Here is a 12,564-nt window from a genome sequence, read left to right on the forward strand (position 1 = left end):
GTGAGAAATTATATGGGTATGGGGTATGCTCACTGGTGAAACTGTGGTATTAAAATTGTTAAATTTCTGTCAGTAGTAGCTTACTGGGCTGTTACATTTTGCTTTTCAGCGGAACTTGCTGAGAGTTAATGCAGCCTTACCTTCCAAATTAGCCTTACCTTCTGCATCTGAACATACCCCACTGCGAGAGGGGATTTGGGAGAGACTTTGGGGAGGAGGGATTTATTATGATCCTGATTTTAAAACTTGTTGTACCTGTAAATCATCTTGCCCTTCTTTAAGGAAGCTTTTCTGTTTTCCACATGCCAGATTTATGGAGAAGTTGTTCTCAAGTGCTCATGTATAAAGGGATGTAAATATTTAAAGAGTATCTGTTGTCTCTGCTCCAGAAGAAATCTGACCTGTTTGTGGCATTGAGTGGTGGCAGTTTCATACAAAGGCATCCCTGGATRCAACAACTTAATAAGACCAGGAGAAGTTTTTTTTAGATCCTACCTGGCCCGTTACCTAGACCGTCATAGCTAGGTATGGATGAGTGTGTTTGTTAAGGATGTGTGGGTTTTTTTGTGTGTTTTGTGTGTGTTTTTGTGTTTGTTTGTTTTTTCTGACTCTAGACAAATATGAAAAAAAAAAAACCACTGGGGAAAAAGTAATTAGAAGTTAGTTTGGTTTTAAGCTAGTTGTAGTTTAAAACGTGAAAGGGCTGTTTTTGTAAGAACTCTTGCAAATCTGAGTAACAAACAATCTGAGTAACAAACTTTAGCAAACATGTAGCAATTCAAAGTATTCCTACTCTCAGGGAGCCAGGTGAGCAGTAGGAAACAAATCTACATATCAGCTACTCTAATGCAGAAGTTTAAGCTGCTGATAAAAGGTTGGACTGGAGTCTCTGAGATGAAGGCACGGTGGTGATGGTGCATATTCCTGCCAGGGCCCCGTTCACCTTTGGAAGGGACTGGCATCCTAACAGAGGTAACAGCTCTGAAACAGCAGGGTGGCATTGCCTGAGCCTGTCCTGTGGAAGGCCTTTATCCGAGCAGTTTTGTTCTGCTGCTCTCTGCAGTAGCTGTAGCTGAAATAACAAAGGGAGTCTAAGAGTCCGTTTCTTTATGTATTTATGTGATGTGTAAGCTTTTCTGATTGTTTTTACATATTCATAAAGTAAATACACACGTGATCATTTCTTACTGTTTGGTCTGTGGAGCATATTGCGATTTCTTCTCTTTCTTGCTAGAAAAGCAGAAAATGGCATTGTAAAATGACTGAAGTACTGCTGATACTGCTTAAATTTAGGGACAAGAAGTTTGGAAGTTGCCTGTTTCTCAAAGCGTTTTCAAGCGAGCTCATGTTGCTTCTTGTGGCGTCCCACCACCCCCACCCTCCACCCCCTTAAAAGAAACTGCCAGTAAATGAACATGCTGAGCATCGTTCCTGCCCAGATCCTGTCATAAACGGAAAGATTCCATAAACATGTCCATCATCCTTTGACTTCTGCTGTATTCTTAGGCCTTGTCTGAACTTGAAATTGGTTCCTATAGACTGAAAGCTGTAGAACTGGGATGTTTTAGCTAGGCAAGCAGTAGAATTTCATAGACATATTACGTGTCTTATTGTCCTAGCTTACAGCTTCCCTTATGTGCACTGGTCACACATTATTATTTTGTGGGGCTGGTATGGTGCAACTGCCCACATATATGTAAAATGGGGACCAGGTTCTACTGCAAGTTAAGTTGGAGAGAATGGAAAAGTGGAATGTACAGTGAGTGCTATGAAGCCAATGGCAGAGACAGTCACTGGCATGTATAGGCGGCTGACATGTAGCTGACAGTATACATGACATGTACATGTATCCTGACATGTATAGGCGGCTGCTGCTAGGGAAGTGATTGGTTCTGGTCACTTGTAGGGGCTAACTGTGTGTTTCTTCATTTGCTTTTTCTGCTTGCCAGCAGTGACAAGACAACATCTGAGCTTCTACAGCCTCTCCCACCATCTTCTGGGGCATCCTGGCCTGTCCACACTTGTTTCTGTAGCCTGTGTGGCTCTGGATGGCTAGTGAAGAGGGATGTTCAATCTAATGGCCAATTGCTGCAACTGGCTAAAACGGTGGCAAGAACCTGTCAGGTAAGTGCACAAAAGCAGTTTGCACATCTTTGCTGACCTTCCTCCCAAACTGTATTTCATGTCCTCTCACTCATATTTAGCTTTTATTTGGTATCTTTCATTCATTAATGCTTTAAAATCAACCCACTAGTTTATCTCTTTCTTTCCAAGAGAAAACCAGTATATTTAACTTAAAACCAAAATGTATTCGCCACTAGAAGGGGTATTTTTTTCTGACTGAAAGACAGTATGAGGTTCAAAATATCATCCCTTTTCCATTTTSAATTTGGAAATTGGCAGGAATATGAGGTGACACCAAGATGACTGTGTAAAACTTTGCTGTTTTATTTATTATTTTTATTTATATTATTTTTATTTTATTTTTATTTAAGTGCAATATGTTAAAACACTGTATTGTCATGAGTAGCCTAGCACACACATAATACTCATTTTCTTACTGTTACTTATGTACTTTATTATTGCGTTTTGTGGTCAATTTGATGGCTCTGTTCTCACTTAAAGCATTAAAGTGTTTTCATACTTTTTGTTTCTTCGACATCCTGCATCCTTTTATTTTCAATTGGCGTCAATGAACGAATTTTATTTCAAGACATCTACCATATAAGAGGGGAAGTAAGGGGTACACATTTATTTACATTTCATATAAGATGCAGAGTTCCCTAGAATGCTGGAAAAGATTACATTTTGCAGAATGTGCTGTGATACAAAGAAGTATATTAAAAAGCTTTTTGACACCACTAATATATTATAGGTCGTTGTGAATTCAGAACTGCTCATGGCTGTTCTGGCTGTAGCTTATTGTTAAAGTGTAATTTACTGTGATCCTGCTGTTCATTCTTTTTTTTTTTTTCTCCTGATCTTTTTGTTTTTTTTCTGAAAGACCCTGAATTGCACCTCATGTGTGATGCTATTACAGTTTTAAGACCGGAGATAACCATGTTTTTAATAATCCTTCACTTAGAGAAGCTTGAGTGRATGTCAAGTTTGGCAAATTCCTTTGACTCCATGTGCATTGAAGGAATGATTGGGATATACATACAGATATTTTTCTTATTGCTTTGCTCAAAACCCTGTGCTGATAAGAATTCTGACCTGTAACCAGGTAGAGGAACTGGTCTTGCCATGTATTATAGGAGCCTGGATTGCTCCTGTTTGAACCAATGGCATATTGACTGTTTGTTCCACTTAGCTTATAGTAGCTTGTGTCATCTAGGAAGGTGTTTTATACTGTATAGTATTGTTCAGCTGCAGAGGTTGAGATGAGGATAAATTCCTCATATAGGCAAGACCACATCTTTCTTTCAGAGAGGAGAAAGAGTACAGCAAAATGGAAATGATTTTTTTTTTTAAATTATTAAGAGTCCATGATTGTACCAAAAAAGGGGATAGAATTTACAGTGCCATAAAAGCAAATTCCAGCAATCAAGTTCAAGTTAAAAGCAAGATCATTGTCACATGTGAATCTTATAGCWTAGTGTAAGGCTTCTTATTTCATGCACTGTTCTGTTTAATAAGATGGGTTGACATGCTGAATACCAGGTACACAATTGGAACAGTTCCTACTAGATAGGTTGAAACCTATTCTTTCTGCTACTTTGGGATAAATTTACTATCCATGTATTCAGAAACTTAATAGATGTTTGGATRTATTCAAAAACTTAATATATTAAGTGATATTTAGCTAGAGGGTTTTTTTTTTCTTTTTTTCCTTTGGAGGAAGGTGACGCTAATCATGGTCGGTCTTGACAATGCTGGCAAAACTGCTACAGTGCGAGGAATTCAAGGAGGTAAGGCAATCAATTTTTATGATGTAAAGTGACCTTTTAAGGAGAGAGTAAAAGTTTACTTTTTCCATTGTTTTTGTCTAATCTCTTAATTTATCTCTCCCTCATTTACTCTTACAAAAAAAACTTCTGAGATGGCATTCTGCTCTATAAGAGTCTAATAGCAAAAGTGAGTATTTCACAGGCTGTCTTATGTAAAGACCTCTAAATCAGTTAAAAACTAAAACTAACCATCCAATAATGTGTATGTGTCAGTAAACTAAATGCAAGATCCATGTTGTAAGTATGTGTAATTGGGAAAAGATCCTGTAAAAGGAAATATATACRTATGCACATAACTGAAAGGGTGGTTCTAACAAATTATATTTTATATCATTGCTTATAAGCAAAAATGTGCAAGCAGTTTTCTATATACTTATATCTATATTTACAATATTCACTATTTTTTCTTTTACAAGATTGCAGGAAATCTTGGGAGGGTATCTTGTAGCAGGAGTATTATGCATTGTTTTGAAAGGCTTAAAAGTTGGCACTCCACTTTAATTTTTTAATTTGTTTTTGTTATATGAATTCACTGACTTGCAACAGTAAAATAAAGTTACGAATATTCTCCCATTTATATCCCAGTGTTTTCATCTTGAAAACTTGAGTACTTTATTTAGTTTTCCATTGAGTTTCAAGATGTATCTTGCTGATTTTATTTTTTTTAATCATCTGAAATTGTTGGRGTTTTTTTGTTTGGTTGGTTTTCTAAAAGATTGCTAGAAGAATGTCCTGTTGGAAAAACAAGGCAAAGATGAATATGATATTTCTGATGGGAAATTCCATTAAAAGATGGTTTCCACTTCTGTGACTGTTTCCCGTGGCTGAGTACCATAGCTTGAATAGCATTTGGTCTAGAAGTGTGGGGTTTTTRTTGTTGGCTTTTTWAATTTTTTWATTTTATTTTTTTTCCTCCTTCTTTACCCAGGCTTGCAGACTTTCAGTTAGCCTTCAGGCCTGATAAAGGCTGTGCCTGATATAGGCAGTGATACAGCCTATAGGAGGAGACTGCAGTTATGATGAGTAGATTTAGCAGAAACCTATTTCAGGTGTATTTTGAGTCTTAGGATTTTTAAAGCCTGGGCAGATGAGCCTAGTCGTCAGAGTCATACTTGCTAATATAGATCTGCAGCTWCTACAGAGCTACAGAGGTTTTTACGATGAAGGCTGTTCAACAACATTGCTGTAAATTCAGCATCTTCGGTAACTGATTCTTTGGCCTTTAACAAACCCCAAAGTTCTCCCTGTTTTCTCTTGCTTGAGCACGTGCACATGGCGCACAGTGCAAAATGTTCTTCCAAATATATTTAGAATTGAAGCTGTAATTATCCACAAACAGGTATCCCCATCTCCTTGGTGGAGTTCTGGTTTACACTGTTCTGGCTGTTGTCTGTTCTGAATCCCAGTCTGTGGTGGAACAAGAATTCTCCCAAGAGCCTGGTGGTGCCTGACTGATGTGACAGTTTCCACATTGCTTTTCAGGTTGCTGAGGTYGCTTTTAGCCCTGCCTTTAGTTCTTGGTCTTTACAAGCTGGTTCACTGACCTTGTACTGCCAAGCTCCGTGAAGCAGTTGCAGAAATCCAATTAACTCACCCTCATAGAGTCTGCTCAGTGGTATGAGGCAGGTGCAGGGATCTTTCTGTCAGCTGGAGAGGGACACAACCAGCAGAAATGTTAATATAGAGCTGCAGCAAAAAGMATTTTGCATGGCAAGCAAAACCAAGGAGCATCAAAAAAAGCAAAACAAACAAAAAACAGACCTTGGATGAAGTAGTTTACACTTCAGTAGAACCTGGTCTTAGATTCTTTAAAGGCTCATCAGGCATTCACTTAATCTCAGCCCTTGGTTTGAACATTAGAGCAGTTTTGGCAGCCATGAGTACTCCATGAAAGCCTTACTTTTTTTTGGAGGGGGGTACTACGGAATGTGAAGCACCTTGAATCATAATGCTGTAARTGTTTTGTTGGTATTCTTTCTCAAACATGTATTAATACCACAAAATCGTATTTTTGTTCAGGCTGTATTTTTAATGCTTAAACACAAAGTTGATTGCTTTTTTAATTTTTTTTTCTAGTTCTTCTATTTAAATGAATGCAAAATAATATTATCTGAGGAGAAAGAAAATACTAATATAAAATATATGCTTAGCAATATGTCACCACTTAAGAAGGAGTTGTCCCTTGCCTTTGCAACATAAATTTTGCTACACAAATCACTAAGGAAACGTTTTCCTGAGAGTTTTCTTGTTTCAACTCTGACAGAGTCTCCTGAAGAYGTAGCTCCGACTGTTGGGTTTTCGAAGATTGACCTTAAACAGGGACGATTTGAAGTCACCATCTTTGATTTAGGAGGTGGCAAACGAATTCGAAACATCTGGAAGAATTACTATGCTGAGTCCTATGGTGTGATATTTGTCGTGGATTCCAGTGACATTGCRAGAATGGAAGAAACAAAGCAAGCCATGACAGAAGTTTTAAACAGCCCGAAGATATCAGGGAAACCCATGTTAGTGTAAGTAATATTAGTAAATGTTCTAATAATCCAAAACTTAGTAAATTTTGTGTTTCAGTAATCCTATTGAAGACTTATGTATAGTATAAATAAGTATACAGTACTTTGGCAGCATTTAAGTGCTAATGTTGCAGTTACTCTTTTCCCCTATTGGACTTTAGATCTATCTATATAGCCCCCTTTTCAGAGGAGTGTGTGGGTTTTTTTTTTTTTTTTTTTTTTTTTTAGCAATGGGGAAAAAATAGGGATGTATTTTCTAAAAACAAAACACAAACAAACCCCTTAAGATTTTGGTTTTGCTTCCAATGGTATGGTAAGTCTATGCAAGTTTGGTGTGACAACTTTGTGCAAAAAGTCTTGCTTCTACTTAGGTCTACATCAATTCCATAATTTCTAATAGCTGTTATAGCCTACAATACTAGAAAACTCTTGGCAATAAATACATCCTCTTCACCTAACACATGGTGGTGCTACTGATACACGATCAGCAAAACCTCACTGAAGAAAGCTTACTTTGATAGGTTTTGACTTTGGCTGCTGTGTCAGTGCATGTGCTTTAATTAAAAAAAAAATTAAAATTAATTTATAAAAAGAAAAAGTTTAAGGTTTCAGAAGGCTTTTTTTTCTCTTCACAGATCAGCTATAAATTTTCATAAATTTCTACATTTAGTTTTTGGAAAATATCATTAGTTACAGTAGATTTTCTTCTGCTATGAAAAAAGTGACAGGAAAAAAGATCCTTTTAATGCTACAGAATAAAACTGAAAATGGCAAAGGACAATCTATTTGTGTGATGGGCATAAGATTTTTGCCAAGTCAGTAGTTATACGCTGTTTCACTAATCTCATTAAGAATCTCTACTTGGAAAGACTGCTTTCTTTTAAGGAGTAATGATGCTCTTTTGAGGTCTGAGGTTGGWCGGTGAGATTGTCTAATCTGTTTTGATCACATGCAGTGTAGTTCAGAAAGCCAGTTGTAGCTGTGTTGAAAAATAGAGGAGGTTTTAACTTGCATTGCTGTCTGCMTGGTGGTGACACAGGAGAGGCAATAAAGCTATCTTACTGCAGGTACTGCAACTCAAATCTAGTTTTCTTAAAATGAAACTGTGATAGTTTGCAACTGTGCATGATTTCTAAATAATTTTATTTTCATTTAAAAAAAACATGTCTTCATGCTGTAATAGTGGCTCTTCATACCTACATAGGCCATTCMCTTTCCTGAAACTTAATTCTGCTTTTCAAACAATGTCAGCATCTAATCAGAAGGTAGAGTCTATTAACCAAGCCTAATAGTGCCTAAATTAAGTTCATTGATGTTATTGCCTTCAACCTGATGGAGTATCAAGCCCTCAAACAGAATTTCTTCTTGTAGTATCCCACTTCTGCAAAGCWGCCCAGTTCATCATAGTCTCATGGTCCCTGTAGGAGTCTGCATCCTAAACTATATATTCTCTAGTGAGGTTGTTTCTTGGCTTGTTTCTTGTTTATGAAATCTTCAGATTTCATAACCTTAGAAATGTCTTCAGTGTTGGATGGATACTGTCATACCATGCAGCCTGCAAGTTGTGAAACTGGAGGGCTTGGTCAWTGAGCGTCTGGTATGGAAATGTGTATGTGGAATGGAAATATAATGCAGAGCAAATGAGATGCGACCGGTTCCGTGCACTTTGCATTATCTGAAGATGAGTTTGGGGTGTGCTGGTGAATCCACGTCACTTGTACTCATCAAAAAAGAGTCCCATTGCATGTGTATGTGTTTGCATGTAGGTATATGAGGGAGGAAAAATATGTATACGTATACATTTTTTCCATAACAAATCCCTAAAAAGGAATATTTATTAAGAGCAGAATAAAGGAATGGCAGGTTTTCAATACTGCTGTGGAAGTACTATTTTTCTGATATTTTCCCTCTTCTAAAGAGGTCCAGCTTTTATTTAATGTTACTATTATTGTTTGTGTATACCTCAGAGAGAAAACCTTACCTTATCTGGAAAATACCATTTAGGGAGAAATAGTCTGTAAGCATAAAAATAAAATAATGAGCATAAATAGTAGTATCATATACTCTMTGTCTATGTAACAAATTACCTAAAACCTTGCAGAACTTGATGGTGAAATGAGTGTGTTTGGAGCTTGTACATACACACAGGAAGGGCAGTGTTTAGTACAAACAGTGCACTTGCCCCTGRATGTTTTAACCTACACTCCAGCTTTTCTGGATTTTATGTAAGTCCCTTCTCTGCTATGCTCTTGCAATGAAAAGCACAGTCTGGTTCTGGTTTTGTGGCACAGTGTTGTAGCTTCATGCCAGCTGAGACCCTGCTGCATGAGTGGGTCCCCGTTGTCTGGGCTGTTGCTTTGTTCCTGCAGCACTTGAAAGGAACAAGGAGAAACAGAAAACTAGTTAGACCTTTTGCTCTTTTTGTTTTCTGTAGGTATGTGAATTTATGTAGTGCATTATTTGTAGGCTTAAACACAAAACGCTATTTTTTAGTTAGGTCATGTTTATTAAAACTAATGCTTATTAGAAGTTATCAAAAGAAATCAAGTCATAGTTTCATTCCTTTAGAGAGTGTTTACTGAGGAATGATGAAAGCAGTATTGAAGCAAAACAAATAAGTGTTTATCTTGGATATTTTTGTTTCTTTTTTTAAGCATAGATTGAGATAATACACCAAAATTTCAACTGTCAGCTCTAAATTTTAGTCTAATGTTGCTTTTCCAATGCTCTGTGCGGTATCTTGTACAATGAAATATATGCAAGTATGTGCTCAAGATGGAGGAAAGACCTTTCCTGATTTCAAAGGCAATAATAGAGCTGCTGTATTCACAGTGTTAGATGGACTCAGCACCTCGCTGTCCCTTACTCTGTTCCCCCTCCTTGCGCCCCTCCCCTTTTCTTTTGCAGTGGATACACAGCAAAAAGACAATTTCCTTTTTTCCATTTTCTTTTGTGTTTCTGGGCTTTCATCTATCYGGAGAAAACTAATTTTGCCAGTTGAATCAAGAAAAATCAAATCTGTATAGCTAAGACTTGAAATATACTGCAGCTCAGTTTCTGAAGTCTCCTTCCCTCCTCCATTCCCTCCCTCTCTTTCTTCCTCCTTTTTTCTTCTCCCTATTATGCTTAACCCTAGTACTCATAGGAACAAAAAATTCCAATTAGCAGGTTATCTATAACATGTTTGTGGCTGTACTCTGTAATATTTTACTTTTTTAAAATTTATTTTTTATACTAGCTAATAAAGAAAAGAATGGTATTGGAATGGCAGTGATGGTAGAGAGGCTATCCCTATGGATGGAGGAATTAGTCTCTGGACCAGAATTCTGATTTCCCAGAGTGCTCCTTTCTTGGTAGTTTTCTCCCTAATCTACCCTTATGTTTATGGACTGTCTCAGCACATCTAAAAACAAAGCTTGAAATAGAAATTCTGATTGCTAATTCTAATTCTATATCAGCTCARTAAAGACCTACTAGAGCTTTTATTCTGGTTCATTTTTAGAGTTACTGCTGTTTAGAATATTAGGATTTGAATTCAGGAGAATGGTGGTTTGAACCTAGGAGGGAATAAAAGTATAATTTATGTGATTCTGTACTAATGAATAAACACATTYCCTGATATCCTCATCTTTTCTCGCAACTGTGTCATGCGGTTGTGAAGTCTCGTGGTTCTCCTTTCTTCCTCCGTGAAGCACGGAGCGCTCCGGCTGTGCAAGAGGCTGCGCGCGCTATGGGAGCCCTCGGCTGTCTGTTGCCTTTCAGAGTAGGTGTGAGGTGAATGAATTCCACCTGGTTTTGCTCTCTCACCTCTACCCATGTGAAACTGATACTGCTCAGTAGGGCAGCTGTTGTAGGAGCTAACTGTCCTTGCAAAAATGGTCTAAAAAGAGAGTTGGAAAGCCTTTTTTGTCTTCTACTTGCAACTGGTCTCTTACCATTACATTTGCAGATCTTGCACCCTGTACGCTTCCAAAACTTTAAGTATGTGCCTTCCMTATGAAAAAGGCATTCAAAAGATATATTGCATCTCTGATGATTTTGGGCACTTTGAATTAAGAAGATAAATATATTTCATATATATGATAGTCCCAAGGTGAAAGGAAGGCCACGTATGGCCCTCAGGAGTCTGAGATCAAGTGCTGTGTAAGGTGGCTGTGACCAGTCCTGTCACGAGCCAGGACCTCCCACTTGATCCTGGAGCCAGGGCTTGCACTCTGGCGTTGTCCCCAACGATACTGTAGTTCTAATTTATCATCTAGGTGACGATAAATTTGGAAGATGCATATCTGGAAGAATTAGGGTGGGAAAGAGGTAATTTTGGATTCCAAAATATCTAAATAATTTTCCAAAATGTCCAAATAATKTTGGGTATTTTGTCTAGTTAGGCTTGTGGTGTGTAGTGAAGGAGTTTTAATCATCATGTCTGGAGGGCTGGGTGGTTGGATCTGAAGTACTTTCATGAACTAGGTGAAAAGCTGTCTCCTTGGGAATACTTTAAAATCTTTGAGGTTTAAAAGTAGCATTACTTTTTTTTTTTTTTTTTTTTTTTTTTTTTTTTTTTTTTTTTTTTTTTTTTTTTTTTTTTTTTTNATGTGTATTTTACTGTGGGGGGGAAAAAAAGAGGAAACACTTTCTATAACTTTTTTCAGTGCTCATTTTTCCTGAAAGTATTGCTTTTTCCTTGAAATAGAACATTTCCACAGAATATGTAATTATTTATCTGTCAAAACAAAGATATTTTCTGTAAAGTACTGTACGTAAGTGGCATTTATGTCATTTAAACTCTCCTTAGACATCTGTTGTTTTTCGGCAGCTTTAAGCAGTACTAGCATTTGCAYTCTTCATGATTGTCATGCCAAGATGTCACCACAAATTACCCTGGGTAGAGGGGGTCTGTCTTTAGCAGCAGGTCCTGTTCTTCATGATAAAGAGTTTGGGGTGCAGCCCCAAGAGTTTGGGGTTGGGGCCAGTGGCCCGCTCTCCCTTTGGCTGCCTTTTCTCTCATCCTTATCAACTGTTTTATGAAATGTCTTCATCCTATAGATGCCTGTGTATGTCTGCCTGCTTTTTGCAGAAGAGAAAAAGAAACGCTGCTGGCAGAAGAGAGAAAGGGGTAATGTGCCTCTTTGCATRCTCCCCAGTGAAGGAATGGATGGGGAACAGTGGCCTTGAGGACTTGCTGTTCAGGGAGAAGTGGAGTAGGAAAGGAGTAGACTGGACTGTGCAGTGGGCACAAGATTGCTACAGTGGATGATGTCTTGCAGCAATGTCAGGATATAATTAAGAATTTTGGTGCCGTTCAATATGATACATAACTCAAACTGAAGTAGTGTGATGGSGTCGTCATATCTTCTGTTGCCACCTGTGGTGGTTGCAATATCATTTCAAAAGATGTATCTTAAAGTTCTGTTGACGTTGCCTGGTATTTGTTCATGGTACAAATTACTCTAAGGCCTTAATGTCGCTGTCGTGGCGGACTAATAATGGCACCTGGTCGAAATAATTACAAACAGAATAGAAAGAGAGAGAAAGAAGGAAAGAACTTTATTAAACCACAAGTGTTCTGTGCATATGTTCTATGCAAAATCATGTCACCGGCCCATTGGCTGCAACAGTCAGCAAAACACAACAACAAGGTTGTGACTGGACAAACCTCAGCCTGGTCAGCCCTGCAAGTTTTCTCACCCCRCTCTGCAGCCRAAACTTTTCCCAGACTTGTTTACAATCCTCTGCCACCCAAGCAACCTCTCTTTCTCACAGATACACTCCACAGTCCTCAAGGTCAACCCTCTCCGCCAAGGGAGCCAGGGACTTCACAGACCTGCTGTAATCCCTGACAATTCCCCCTTTTTGTATTTGTGCTACAGAAATGGCACTAATGGTTTGCTGCAGGGCCCTTTGCAGCAGACCAATCAAACAAAGTACCACCAGCAACACAACTACAACAATTACCCAAATTAACAAACCTGTTTTCACCAAAAATCCAACAAATTCATACAGCATGTTTCATCTTTACAACCATAACGTTGTGCTGACAATAAAAGCTTAATTGTAGCTCTGTTTTACAGGGTGGCATGTCCAACACTGTTGACATCAGTTAA

The 12,564-nt window shown here is 38.0% G+C and overlaps 1 protein-coding gene across 1 annotated transcript in view; it reads left to right on the forward strand.

The window, feature by feature from the left end:
- Positions 1–12,564, forward strand: part of ARL13B (ADP ribosylation factor like GTPase 13B) — a 48,343-nt gene that overhangs the window by 1,452 nt on the left and 34,327 nt on the right. The window contains 3 exon segments of the mRNA XM_026036928.1: positions 1,950–2,124; positions 3,841–3,911; positions 6,214–6,463. Coding sequence (XP_025892713.1) covers positions 2,066–2,124; positions 3,841–3,911; positions 6,214–6,463 — 380 coding nt within the window. The 5' untranslated portion in view covers positions 1,950–2,065.

The sequence above is a fragment of the Nothoprocta perdicaria genome, unplaced genomic scaffold, assembly GCF_003342845.1.
Source record: "Nothoprocta perdicaria isolate Ctin4 unplaced genomic scaffold, notPer1 scaffold_188, whole genome shotgun sequence".
NCBI classification, from domain to species: domain Eukaryota; kingdom Metazoa; phylum Chordata; class Aves; order Tinamiformes; family Tinamidae; genus Nothoprocta; species Nothoprocta perdicaria.